Below are 13,227 nucleotides of genomic sequence, written 5' to 3'. Positions count from 1 at the left end.
GTCTTTTAATACTTTACATAAAAAACTGCATACACTGTTCATAGTTTTATGTAAACATCAAATACATCTCAGTACCACTGATGAGGGAACAGGGAGAAAAGTAAACAAACATAAATGGATACATTTGTTCTCTGAACCAGAGAAACACAAAATTATTTTCACCCAGGTTAACCACCCTGTGAAAATAAGTTTTAAATAAACCTCAATTCTTTAAACTGCCCTTTAGTACTAAATTCTGATGTACTCACTGCATAAGGAACAGTGCTTTCACTCATTTTTTTCCAAGGCAAAAAAATATACAGTGGTTTTATTTTGTCTTGTTTTACATTGATTTCAACACAAGACCCAGATGAGGTTACTGAGTAAGAAAGTTACCAATGCTACAGTGTGGTATGCAGATGAGTGCATTTGCAGGCAGGGGGCAAACTCTGGTCTAGTTGAGTACCAGCCAGGTGTACTGCTGCAAACTGAGGACAGTATCCATGAATCACAACACTGCTCTCACAAGTGTCAGCATAGAGTCTTTTAATACTTTACATAAAAAACTGCATACACTGTTCATAGTTTTATGTAAACATCAAATACATCTCAGTTTTTGCCATGTCAATTTATTAAAAACAGTCTCAGTACCACTGATGAGGGAACAGGGAGAAAAGTAAACAAACATAAATGGATACATTTGTTCTCTGAACCAGAGAAACACAAAATTATTTTCACCCAGGTTAACCACCCTGTGAAAATAAGTTTTAAATAAACCTCAATTCTTTAAACTGCCCTTTAGTACTAAATTCTGATGTACTCACTGCATAAGGAACAGTGCTTTCACTCATTTTTTTCCAAGGCAAAAAAATATACAGTGGTTTTATTTTGTCTTGTTTTACATTGATTTCAACACAAGACCCAGATGAGGTTACTGAGTAAGAAAGTTACCAATGCTACAGTGTGGTATGCAGATGAGTGCATTGTGTGTTTAATTTAAAAATTAAAAATAATAAAAAAATCCACCAAGTTGTGCAAAGTAACTTCTTTTGAAAAGAAATTTTTAAATAAACCCAAATCAACACACTTGCAGAAGACAACATTAAAGGAAGGAGCAGGCACCAAGATCATAATATGGCAATATCATCCCCTTGCTCATCCTGCCTCATCTGTCAGGAGGTGGATGTCCAGCAAGGAGGACAGTTCGGCTTTACTTTCCAATCTGGTGGCTTCTGCAGCTGGAGTCAGTTCAAGGCTCGCATTATCAGCAGGCATCAGTCACTCAGGGCAAGTTCCTTTGCACAACACAACTCCCAGCTGGGCACCCCCTCCCCACCTCACTTTATATAAGCACCCCCTGCACTACCCCGGTTTGCACAAGACAGAAATGGTAAGATATATACAGGCTTCGCTTGGGATGACCCTCCCCTCCCAGCCTCGGTCTTCAGGGCACTAACTTCCACAGCAGGTCAGGCTCAGGCCGAAACATGTGCGGGAGAGGTGAGAATGCTGCGGGCAGCCTGGGACATGCAGCCCCTTTCCCCAGCCCGCCTGGGGGGAGGCACATGCAGGCAGGAGGCAGAAGTCCTTTCGAGCATCGGCTCCACCGCCCTCCTCTTGCAAAAGAGAGGAGGCTGTCTGGGAGCGGGGAGCAGCAGGTGGTGGCAAAGGGGAAGAGCCGGGGTGCAACGTTTGCTCAGTCCAGTCTCAGCAGCTTTTTGTTGTCGAGTCCGCGACTAACTCGCAGGGGCCGGTGGTAGGAGAAGGCTTCTCCCCCACCTTATTCCCAAGACTCAGGGCATGCAATCCCCCCCTCCCTCTGTCCCCACGGCTGAGCCAGCACAACCCTTTTCGGCCAAGGCTCAGGGAGCGCGCTGCTCCCTCCCTTAGCCCCCAACCCGATCCACCGCCAGCCCCCAGCGCAGGGGACCGGCAGATGCCGTGTGCGTGCATAACCCAGCTCCTCTCCACCCGCCAACAGGTGACCCGGGCGCTGCGACCAGCGCTCCAGACACGCCCTATAGCACTTTGCAGCAGTTGATGCAGCCGTTCTGGGTGCCGTAGCGCTTCTGCAGGGCCGCCCGGGTGGCCGTCTCGAAGACCTCCCGGACACCCTCCTTGGTCTTGGCCGAGCACTCCAGGTAGTCGTAGGCCTGGATGCGGATGGCCATGGCCCGGCCGTCCTCGGTGCGCACCGGCTCCTGCTTCATGCGGGCCAGCTCGTTCCGCACGTGCTCGTCGTTCCGCAGGTCCTTCTTGTTGGCCACCAGGATGATGGGCACGTTGGGGCAGAAGTGCTTGACTTCGGGCACCCACTTCTCCGGGATATTCTCCAGCGAGTCCGGGCTGTCCACGGAGAAGCACATGAGGATCACGTCAGTGTCCGGGTAGGAGAGGGGGCGCAGGCGGTCATAGTCCTCCTGGCCGGCCGTGTCCCAGAGGGCCAGCTCCACCTGCTTGCCGTCCACCTCGATGTCCGCCACGTAGTTTTCGAAGACGGTGGGCACGTAGACCTCGGGGAACTCGTCCTTGCTGAAGACGATGAGGAGGCAAGTTTTGCCACAGGCACCGTCCCCCACGACCACCAGCTTCTTGCGGATGGCGGCCATGGCCAGGCTCGCCAAGCTGGCCTTGCCGTGCAGCAGGACGATGGCAGCGCCCTCCTCCCCGCGGCCGCCGCCTCCCGCTCCCTCTCGCTTCTCACAAGGCACCGTGGCGAGCCGGCCCGCGCAGGCAGGCGGGCGCGCCCTCCTCTATCCGCGGACCAGCACCGCGCTTTGGGACCCTTCCTCTGGGGAGCGCTACGGCCGCAGGGCAGCAGCGTCCGCCCCAGAGCCCCGAGGGAAAAGCAGTGCTGCCGGTACTCGCCTCCACAGCCTGCTCTCGCCAGCCCCGCGCCGCCACTGCCGCAAGCTGCGGCCCTGCGCCGCTATTTAAAGGCGCTCGCGACTTTCTTAATATAGCCGGCCAATGGGAAGGCAGAGAGTGAGGTCATCCCCGGCGGAGGGCGCCGCGATTGGCGAGCGCCGGCGGGCGGGGGCGGGGCCGAGAGAGGGCGGGGGCGCCGCCCCGGCCGGGCGGGCAGGGCCGTGAGGGGGTGGCGGGGTCGGGGCCGGGGCCGGGGTCGGGGCCGGGCGGGGCGCGGGCAGAGCGGCGTCCCCAACAATTGTGCCCTCCCGGCCCCGGCTACTCTGGCTGTGCGGCAGGGCAGGGCCGGCCCCCGCCGTAGTCCCGCCGTTCGGGATGGCCGGTGTGAAGAGGCTGGGCGGGCAGCCGAGAGAAATACATAGAGGGAACGCCGCTGAGTCCGCGGGGCTGCTTTAAAGCCCAGGCAAAGTGAGCTGAGAGGGTTGCGGGGGGTTAAATAAAACAAAAGCCTCCGGTGGGTGCTACTGCAAAAAGCGCTGGAGTCGATTCCCTTCCTTGAAAAATTCATCATGTTCGACTCTGTCTCTCTTGCCGGCTCGTGGCCAAAAGGGAGCGGAGGAATTGTGAGCTGGGAGAAGTAGCAGGTTCGAGTTCAGGCTCGAACTGAAACGGCGTTGTGGTCTCAATTTACAGAGATGTCGGAAGTCACAGTGATGAAAAAATCAACGTGGAAAACAAACGCAGAGCGCCGGAACCTCGGTGTGCTCGGAGGGCAGGGTGTGATCCCCACACCAAGGGATGGATGGCTCGGGCTGGGAATGCTGGATGCCCAGCTGGACGTCCAGCGCTGCACAGAGTCACACAGATCACGGATCACAGCGATTCTGTGTCCCTGCTGCAGCTATCGCTGCTCAGATGGGTGGTGTCCCAAGCCTTTTCCCTGCGACCGTTCCCCCCTCGATGTCCTGTGGCTGCTGCCGCTCAGCGTTGGATTCAAAGCGTCCCGTTTTCCTAGCGAGCATTGGTGAAAAGAACAAAAATCAGCTGTTTGAACAGTTGCTAGCGGTTGCTATTAAAAATTGTGTTTAAAAATACACACTTGAAGAGCAAATGCATCACTGAGTACATCAAGTCGCCTGAGGAGTTACTTGCAGCAGACTATTACAGTGGGTGTGTCTCAAAAGGGCAAATGGTTCACTTAATCCTATACATTGAAATTCCCATTTCTATTTCCCATTTGTAATCCCCATTTCTTCCTGTCACAAGAGCACGTCCCTGAATGGGCATGGACGGATTTGTATCTTGTTCTTTACAGGGTTTGCACAGCATATTTTAGGTGAAGCGAACATAATAAATTCAAACTGAGGTTTGAAAGAACCGAGCAATAAAGTGTAGTCACAGGCAGAGGTGCTCTACAGCACCCATGGCCTTTTGAAAGGCTAAATTTCTGTCTTGCATCGTCCCTTTACATTTGTTGTTACTGCTCACAGGTTTAAATTCTTCACGAAACTGTGTGGAAGTCATCCCCGTCCTGCCATGCCCTTCTGGCGACGGAGCACCGGCAGCTTGTAGGTATTTCCTTTAAAATCCCGAGCACGTAAGGCCGCTCAGACGGGCGGATAGAGTTAATTCGCTGTGTATTTTTGCTGTATAATGTAAATCCAAACAAACTCGCTGTTCCCGCCCCCGCAGCGTTGGGCTCACGGTGGTTTTTCGGTGCCCCCTCGCGGCGGCCCCACGCCCTGCACGATCCCTGTTCCTGGAAAAATCCACCTCTGGGGCGGCAGCAGGAGAAGCTGCAAGCGCTTCATGGATCCTGAGAGATGCTGCTTAAATACGCTTCTGATTCCGTTTGTATTAACTTTGGAATCATGCCTGGATGTTTGTTTTTTGTCTTCTCATATAGCAAAACATTTCGTTAAATAGGAGAAAGAATCATCCAAATGAGCGATTAACGTCCATCATCTCACCTGGAGAGATGAGATTTCCCAGTGCTACGGAAGGCAGGGAAATGAGCAGCTACCTGCGTGCCTCGGTGCAGGGAGAGGAAAGTGAGTGTCCCACATACACACTCTTTAACTCTCACACTTCAAAGCAGGGTGGCCTCATCCAAGACTGTCCACTTGTCCCAGGGAAAGGATGCTAATACTGGTGCTAAAGAAATACTTCCCAAATGTCCAGCTAACCCAAGTCAAACCTATAGTAGGGACTCGTCTTGCAGCTAAAGGGTGCACATATATCTCCATCACTGAATTATGGTCTGAGCTGTAACTGCCTCATTTTCTAGTGAAGTCTCATTAGACTGCAGCCTTCCACACAGTTGCACTGGAAGCAAAGGGCCTGATGTTTCATCTCTCACCATGCAAGAAACACTTCAACAAAGTCTATGTAGTTCCTTGACCTAGGGTTTCATGTAAATTTGCTACGTGCCACCTTTCTCCTGCAGCAGGTTTAGCCCATAAATATCAGTGTGCTATGTAGTACCTGCCCTGTGCAGAGAAGTGTGGAGGCTACTCCTCAATAATTTGTACTATCTTTTCAGGTATATATATTTCCTTCTCTACACTGGAGCATTCTTTGTTTAGGCCATACCTGAAAGCATGAAGTGAGTCAGTTTTGAGAATAGTGGAAATCAGTACATAGGAATCCTTTTCTCTTTCTGCTTGGACTGATGCATCAGGGAAGATGTGGGTCAGACCAGCATGGCTGTGCTGTGAGTGCCACAGAAAGGGGCACAGCAGTGGTACTGTAAATGAGCACTTTGAATAATAATCTGTGGAAGCGCTTAGGTTTCCTTCTTGGGGGGTACCTGAGAGCAGAAGCAGAAAACCTGGAAAGAAAACAAGGCTTTGGGATAAGGTGTTTTTTTCCTCTTCTAAGGGAATTTTGTACAGGGTCTGTTCTATATGATCTTACACTGGATGGTCATGGTCTGGAAAGCACCAGTGAGTGTAGCCAGCTCACATATTTTAGGGCTGAATTTGAAATTTATGTTGAAACTTTTATATTTTCTGATTGAATTTGCATGATATGCTGAACTATAGTTCTGTGAGCAAGCTGAGTCTTCCCTTCCAGTTGTCCCTAAATGTGCACTAGGCAGTGTTAGTTCTGCCACACCACAGTTGATTGATGAAGAAAGTATGAAGTAGGAGAAGGAAGATATCACTTGTTTGTTTTCATTGCCTGTGCTGATGGTTTTGACGTTAAAACTCGAGCTTTTGCAGTTTTTTTATTGATTTAATCCAATTGGCATTTTTTGTTACAAAGACAATTCTAGTCAATTACAGGAGATTGTTTCCAGATTATATTCCCCCCCTGCTCTTTTTGCTAAACAGATTTTCTAAAGGGCATATCTGTAACTCAGATAATTTGTGTTCAAGCATAAATCTGTACCAAAAGCATGAAAGCTCAGTGGGGAAGGTAATCTTCCTCCTTTTTGTCAGTAAGTAGGCAAGTAAGTACGTTGCCTGCTGTGGCATGACATGCTGAGGGAGCCATATGTGCCATAATGGCATATTGAGTCCTGCACACTGACTTGTAGCAAAACCATCAAGCATCCTGCAGTCCTCACATAGGCAATGCTTCTCAGCAAAGTAGGGGAAGCAAGAGGTAGCTAAATATGAGCAGTTCAGGGGCTAGTGTGAAAAAGCTCTGAGTGGATGTGGGAGGACAGGCAGAAACGGTAAGTATCTGTCTCTCTAAGCTGCTAAGAGTTTCTGGCACCAGACCACTTGTTGTGTGTCCCAGCATGTCCGTTGCTTCCAGCATCCCTGAAGAAAACCAGAGCTTTACTCCCAGACCCCCTTGTGATCAGTGCTCTCGGCAGAGAAGCCAGACTGGTCTGCCTAGAAGCTGGAATGCCAAGGCACAACAAGAGAAATTGAAAAGAGCTATGTATTTTCATACAGAGGTTTAGGCTAAGTACAGTGCACATGAAAGCACATCCTCCCGAAAAGGAAATGCCTTCATGATCCTAAAGAGCTCTCTGGGGCCCGCTGACATTGCTCTTCCAGGGAATAAGAGAGGCAAGGCAGAAGCTGATGACTTTAATTTTGTCAGGTTCCTATAGCAAGACTATCAGATTTATACATTAATAAGACTCGGGAAATATGGTCTGGCAGAGTAGAATTAGACCACCACAATAAATTAAAGTGGCTTCATGTCTCCAGTTGATTTCAAATTAAACAGAAACAAGTTCCTCATCCTTAGGCTAAAACTTTTAGACCTACAACCCCTCATTTCTGTTGAAGAACCCTTCTCTATCTGTACAAAATAAATGGGCTGACTACATAACTATATTAATCATGTTACACATCTATGTCACCAACAATGCCTTTGGAAACAGTTCTCTCTACAGAGAGACCAAATTAATCCAACTCCAGTTGCCTTTGTTCTCAGTTTATAGTGCTTCAGATACCTTGCAGTTTTTTTCTACCAGGAAAACTGAGACAGAGAAAAATTGCTTGTCCAATGCCAACATAATAGCAGGAATTCAGCCTCCATCTCTGGAGTTCAAGATAGTATCTGTAATACTGGGAAGTTCTTTCTTTTTGGACTCTCAAGTGTATAGAATTCATTTCACTGCTCTGAGGATGGTCAGACACTGGAAAAGGCTGCCCAGAGAGGCTGTGGAGTCTCCATCCTTGGACACATTCAAGTGGACATACTCCTGAGCAGGGCATGGTGGAGTGGATAATCCCTTCTCACCTCCTCAATTCTCTGATTCTGCAATTCATTTATTTATGATGCCTCAGCAGATCTGGAAAGTGATGTCTTTGAGGGTCTGTCTGGCAGGTCTGCTACTGTTTTCATGCTCCACCACTGTCAGTTCCCTGCTCCACCAAGTAGTTTTGCACATTCAGTACTGAAATGCTCAGGCAGGATGAATCTTTCCCAATAGGAATGAGGAAATTTCTGAAGTAAACATGTGATTTGTTAATGATTTGTTTAACTTCCACTCTATTGCCAGTGAAGTAGGTTTATGTAAAAAACAATTATGTTTTATGGTTCTCCTTGTAGATTGGTTGGCCACATTAAGATACATTACCTATTCCTTGAATTACTGTGGTCTTTGTGGTGGTCTTTGAAGTGTGGTGGTCAGTTCTCTCTGCAAGGGAACCAGTGACCTGAGGAAGCTGAGGCAGAAACAATATTAGAAAAAAAAAATCTAATACTGAACATTGAGAAAGAGAAGGTGGTTGATGCTGGAAATTACTATACTTTAAGGGATAGTAACAAATTTCTATCTCATGTAAATTAACTGTGACTACATGAAGACTGAGAGCACTTTCTTAACTCCCACATGACAATAGACTATGAGCAAAAACAGCATGGATCTACACAGGATAGCTATTGCCATTGGTAGGGTTCCACTAGGAGACCACCACAGGAAAACTGTCGATAAAACCAATTTAGAAAGTTGTTCATTACACTGTTTTATATTCCATCTCATCACAAAATTAAGTCATTCAGTCTAGAAAATGAAATCTGCTATGGACTGAACACTGACCATAAACAATGAGATGATAAAACAGAAATATAGGACACTGAAAGAGTCTTCATTACATCCAAACTTGGCTTATACCTTCCTTTTTTGATCTATAATAACAGGTAAGAGCAAGGTACTCACTACTTCAGAGGATTCTGCTACCAGAGAAATTAAAAGGGGAAAAAATAGGAAACAAAGGTAAGAAAGGAGTATGGAGAGAAGTAAAAGGAGATAAGGGAAAGAATTCCAAACTAATGGAATTTTTCTCCTCAAGCTTAAAAAAGAATAAAAAAGCTCATAATAAGAATAAGCCATGTTGTACTTCATCTTGATTTTCAAGGAATGGCTGCTCTTAGGAGAAAGCTAACTGTACTTGGATACCACCCCTGTGGTAAGATATGCCTCCTCTTTCTTTGCTCTTTGTGATGAACAGCTTCCCAAGTCTAAGAGCCAACTCTGATGCTTACACTACTGACATAGAGGTAGACAGCAAAGAGATGAAACTAATTCTCTTGAATGAAACTAGTTCTCTTGGACATGGCAGGGAGGAATGAAGTCAGTCTCCAAAATGTCTGCTCAGTGTTCTACACGGACACTGATGTTATTTTAATGGGCTGCTTCACAGACAGGCCTGACTCACAGCAAGACATCCTTGATTTTTGGGTTCCAGAAATCAAAGTATTCTGCCCCACAGTCCCTGCTATTCCTGTAGCTGCCAGATAGAACTAAGGGGAGATGAAGGTATTAAGAAGAAACTAACTACACCAGGCAAGGAGCCAATTAACACTACAGAAGGAAAAGCTTTAGCTGCCAGCATTGGGGCATATGCTTACCTGGGATGTTCTGCCAAGACAAAAGAAGGTGATGATAGAGGCTTGGAGATCATTAACCAGTATGCATTAATGAGAAAAGGAGGAGAAAGAGACATTACAGACACTGCCAAATTTTGTGAGAAGTGAATATTATTTTGTTATTGGATTTCATCATGTGGAAAGGTAAGTAAATGTATTTGTTGCTGTTGTGTTTGTTCTGTAAAAGCTGCTTTTATGTCATAGAAGAAAAACATCCCTTATATCTGCAAAGCATCACACTTGAAAGGCTGGATTTATTTCTCTCTCCACAGGCTGAAGAGCACAATTCTAGATTTGAGATGAGTACCAGTCTTGAGAAATGGAAATGACCAAGCTACCATTCTCCACAAAGGTTTTTTGGTCAAGGGAGGTACACACAGACTAGAACAGGAACAAAAACCAGCACTACTGGGACAAGCACAAGAACATGTTTTAGTGAATCTAATCCCAGGTTCCTGGTAGCAAGACTTAGTGGCAAGAAGCTGTGCTGGCAAGATTTCCTAGTATACACTCCCTTCCATAAACTTCCTTGAAGGATGTCCTTAGGGATGGGTGTCATCACACATGTATCCAATAGTGTGCTGTGCTAATAGCAGTGGATTTCTGACTGGCAGAACAGGTCTGACTTTCTCTAGGATTCGTTTGTGGAGCTGGCCTGGGCTTGGTTCCATAAATGAGTCAGGACTGCAATGTATAACACAGGTTACAATGGAGGCAGTGCTATCTCCACCTCTTCTTCAGGCACAGGTGAATAAAGCAGGGTAAACCAGCCTGGAGCTGGGGTAGGACAGTCCAGTTCTTGATAGAAATTCCTACCTTAAAAGTAGAAAAAAATACTAGACTTCAGTTTCTAAACCTCTTTGTCCTTATGGTCTGAATGTATCTTAGATTTTTCTGTCGTTCCTTAACACTTGCAAGCAGGAGACATGAAGAAAAGAGAATGCCAACAACCACGCTCTCAACTTTGCAAGTCATTAACAATCTGGAAAGAGACTGAGACATGCTGTCAACCTAAGCAGAACATCTCAGAGAGGCACAGAGATGGACCAAAATGGAAAGACTTTGGGTGCAACTCCACACTCTCCCCTTCTGTGAAGTGCTGAGTGTTGGCAGCCCAAGGAACTGAGTTACAGACTGACATTAAAGGCACAAGCCTGGAAGCAGGCAAACAATGTGACTGCAGGGTTTGCAGGCACATGCTGTTACACAGTAAGTGGACAGAGAAATGTTTTGAGGTAAACCCCTTCTCATCCTGAAGTAAAGGTGCAGGGCTGAGTGAGCGTAACTGTCATGAACTGGGAGCACATGGAATTCTGTCACTTTCTTTTGCTGACTTTCTCAGTGCTGGTTTCATCACTCTGGCAGCATGGTTAAAGTGTCCCAGCAGGACGTGAAATGAGAATAAAGAAAAATTTCTAAACTGATTGTGCACCTGGAGCTGTACGCTTATAAATCAAGCTTTTCCAGGTGAGAAACCTAGTAAGATACACACTTAAGATTTTTACTGAGTCTCCCCACCAGTATTTGCCTATTGATGGTATCATGGGTAGAAATATTGGGGTTGGCCAAGTATTCAGTATTGGATGGGCTGCTGCTTTCCTTCAACATCACTTTATGGTAGCATTTTTGTAGTCCACAAGCACATTATGCCATAACAAACTGACACTTTACATTTCCAAAAGTACCTTTCTTCCAAGAATCTCTGAGCACTTTTCAACATGAATTACCAGCCCACCTCTTGGTGGAAAGTAGGTGTTATTTCCATTTTCAATCTGAGTAATTCAAACTACTGCCTAAGAACCATCTACTTCTCAGAGCTTTCTTTTTCTAGTTTTCCAAGCCTTTTCCCATTTACCTCCTTGACCATCTTTAACCTCAATTTCCTCCCCTCTGTCTATAATAATCCCCTTGACACAACCTGATATTGTACCCAAACTTTAAAACTCTTCTCCCAATGCAACTTGGATGTGAGTGTGTGCTGTGTGTAAGTGTTCTCCTGATCCAGGCAGTAGCATCATTAGCGCCTTTCAAAGAGCTGTATCTATGTAGATAGGTTTAATTGTTATTTCCATTTTGTATGTGCATGTGTGGGTGGGGAGGATTAGTCTGCAGATAAGTCAAAGAGCACAGGTGTCTCAGGTGCCTCTGATGTGGGGCATTGAATTGGAGAGAGGAGGTTTTGCAGAGATGTGAAGCACTTACTGCTCTCACTGCTTGGAAAGTAGGAATCACTTTGGTGAAGCTCACACTGCCTGATGCTTAGTAGGACACTGGTCAGCATATTGTTTGGTGTCTGTTTTCAGTCTAAATAAGCAAATGCTTTCCTTCAGAAGGGTGTTTTGTTCAAGATAAGTAACTGGTTTCACTCCCAGTATTCACTGTACCTATCTCTGAATTAAACTGTTGTTACACTGGGAGAAATGGAAAGTTGGCAATCTGTTTCCACTGTATACTTCTCTACAGCTGGAAAAGAGAAACTCATGGGCAGTTTTTCATCATCCCTTTGCTAAAACTCTATTTATTTACACTTTGCCATTTTTGTCAAAAAATACAAACACTTCCTCTTTATCTGTCTCAGAACCCCAGGCCTGCTGGGATAGGGGTGGTGCTCTTGCATGTGAAGAGCTCAGATATTAGTTGTGGAAGAGCTGGAATATCTGTAGGAGACTGATGGCTGGAAAGTGATACATGTGCATATCTTAAACTTGGAACAAAAATCAATACTGATGAATAAATACAGAAGCAAACTACCAGCAGTCAATATCCAGGCTATACTTGAGTCAGAAGTGTTCTCCTCTTATGTAAGTCATTATTCCAGTGTTAGAGGGGAGAGGAAGGGAGGGAGAGGAGAAGAAGGAGAGGAAACTGTTTTATTACCCTTTTTTTTTTTTTACTGGTGTGAATTTAAATATAAAACATGACTGTTTATTAAGGAAAATAAAAGCAAAAGAAAGAAGGACTGTAAAAGAGAAGATGGAAATTAAATGGAGATTCATGTATCATTCAACAAGGCCATTTCTAAGATGAAATACACTGTTTATTCCCCACCATCACAGTTTAAGAGAGATGTCCAATTGAAACAGCAGGGGAATTTATATTATATTAACTGAATATGATGATATACAGTACAATTTGAGATTTCAATGAAGAAAATATGCAAATAAGTGGTATTGATGTATTTCAGTGGAAATAAAAATAACTAAATAAAATGAATCCATAATAATAAAGCCATATGTGAGGGCAATTTTCCATTTTTATTTCAAAGATAGTTTATGTATTCCATGAAATAGTGTTGTAGTAGTCTGCATGCCTAAGAATGTCATCAAGGAAAGGTTTGTAGACAAGCTGATTTCTCTGGGAAAAAAACCAGACAAGCTCCTGGACACTCATGTCTTCAAACACCTCCTCCAGATCCCATCTGACAAAGGACCTGACTTCTCCCCATAGAGCTCCACAAACTGCGATAAGCCACAAAAGCCATGACACTCTAGAATGAGTTTTGCAGAGAGATGTAAGCAGAACCTGTAAGCTTCGGTGACATCTACAAAGCGACATATCAGCAGTGCATTAGCAAAAACCTTCCTGCACAGCACCCAGTACAGAGCTTTGGAAGGAAGAGCGGTTTGGACCTAAAAAAAGCCCCACATGTTCTTTCTTTTTCTTTGCCTGTTTTCACAGATGGAGAGGAGAGAGGGTAATATGTCTTGCTTAGCAAGACCATTCTCAATTTTGTATTAGTTTCTTGTGTAAATATGTCTTTCTAGTGGGTAATCTATCAGTCTACCTACTAATTCATCTGTTTACTCAAAATTATCATCAGACAGGAAGCATGTTATACTTTATGAAAATAGATTCTCTTAGGCTTTTGTCTCAGTTTTCTTCATAATATCTTGCCACTTAATCAAATTCTCTTTCAAATGTACTGCATCTGTTTTAAATAATTCATCAGTTTAGAGTGTATCTGCAATCACTCGGAGAATGTCAAAGTGATACAAGAGCCTGTAATTTGTTATTATGTTTTGATGGAAATACAGAGTTGGA

General features: G+C 45.3%; 1 protein-coding gene and 1 pseudogene across 1 annotated transcript; one reads left to right on the top strand and one right to left on the bottom strand.

Annotated features, from left to right (window-relative positions):
- Window positions 1-508: 508 nt before the first annotated feature.
- LOC126640371 (rho-related GTP-binding protein RhoB) lies at window positions 509-2,878 on the bottom strand. The gene has a single exon (XM_050316114.1). It carries the CDS (start codon window positions 2,586-2,588, stop codon window positions 1,998-2,000), a length of 591 nt encoding a protein of 196 aa, XP_050172071.1. The 5' UTR covers window positions 2,589-2,878; the 3' UTR covers window positions 509-1,997.
- A 5,799-nt stretch (window positions 2,879-8,677) lies between these two features.
- On the top strand, window positions 8,678-9,287 carry LOC126640370 (rho-related GTP-binding protein RhoB-like; annotated as a pseudogene).
- The last annotated feature ends 3,940 nt before the right edge of the window (window positions 9,288-13,227 follow it).

Source organism: Myiozetetes cayanensis, unplaced genomic scaffold, assembly GCF_022539395.1.
Source record: "Myiozetetes cayanensis isolate MyiCay16 unplaced genomic scaffold, myiCay2020 scf2-11, whole genome shotgun sequence".
Lineage (NCBI taxonomy): Eukaryota > Metazoa > Chordata > Aves > Passeriformes > Tyrannidae > Myiozetetes > Myiozetetes cayanensis.
Note: the sequence above shows the minus strand (reverse complement) of the source record. Positions and strands in the feature narration are given on the sequence as shown.

Excerpts from the sequence above, each read along its gene's own strand:
- LOC126640371 (XM_050316114.1), bottom strand. The coding sequence starts at position 2,588 with ATGGCCGCCATCCGCAAGAAGCTGGTGGTCGTGGGGGACGGTGCCTGT.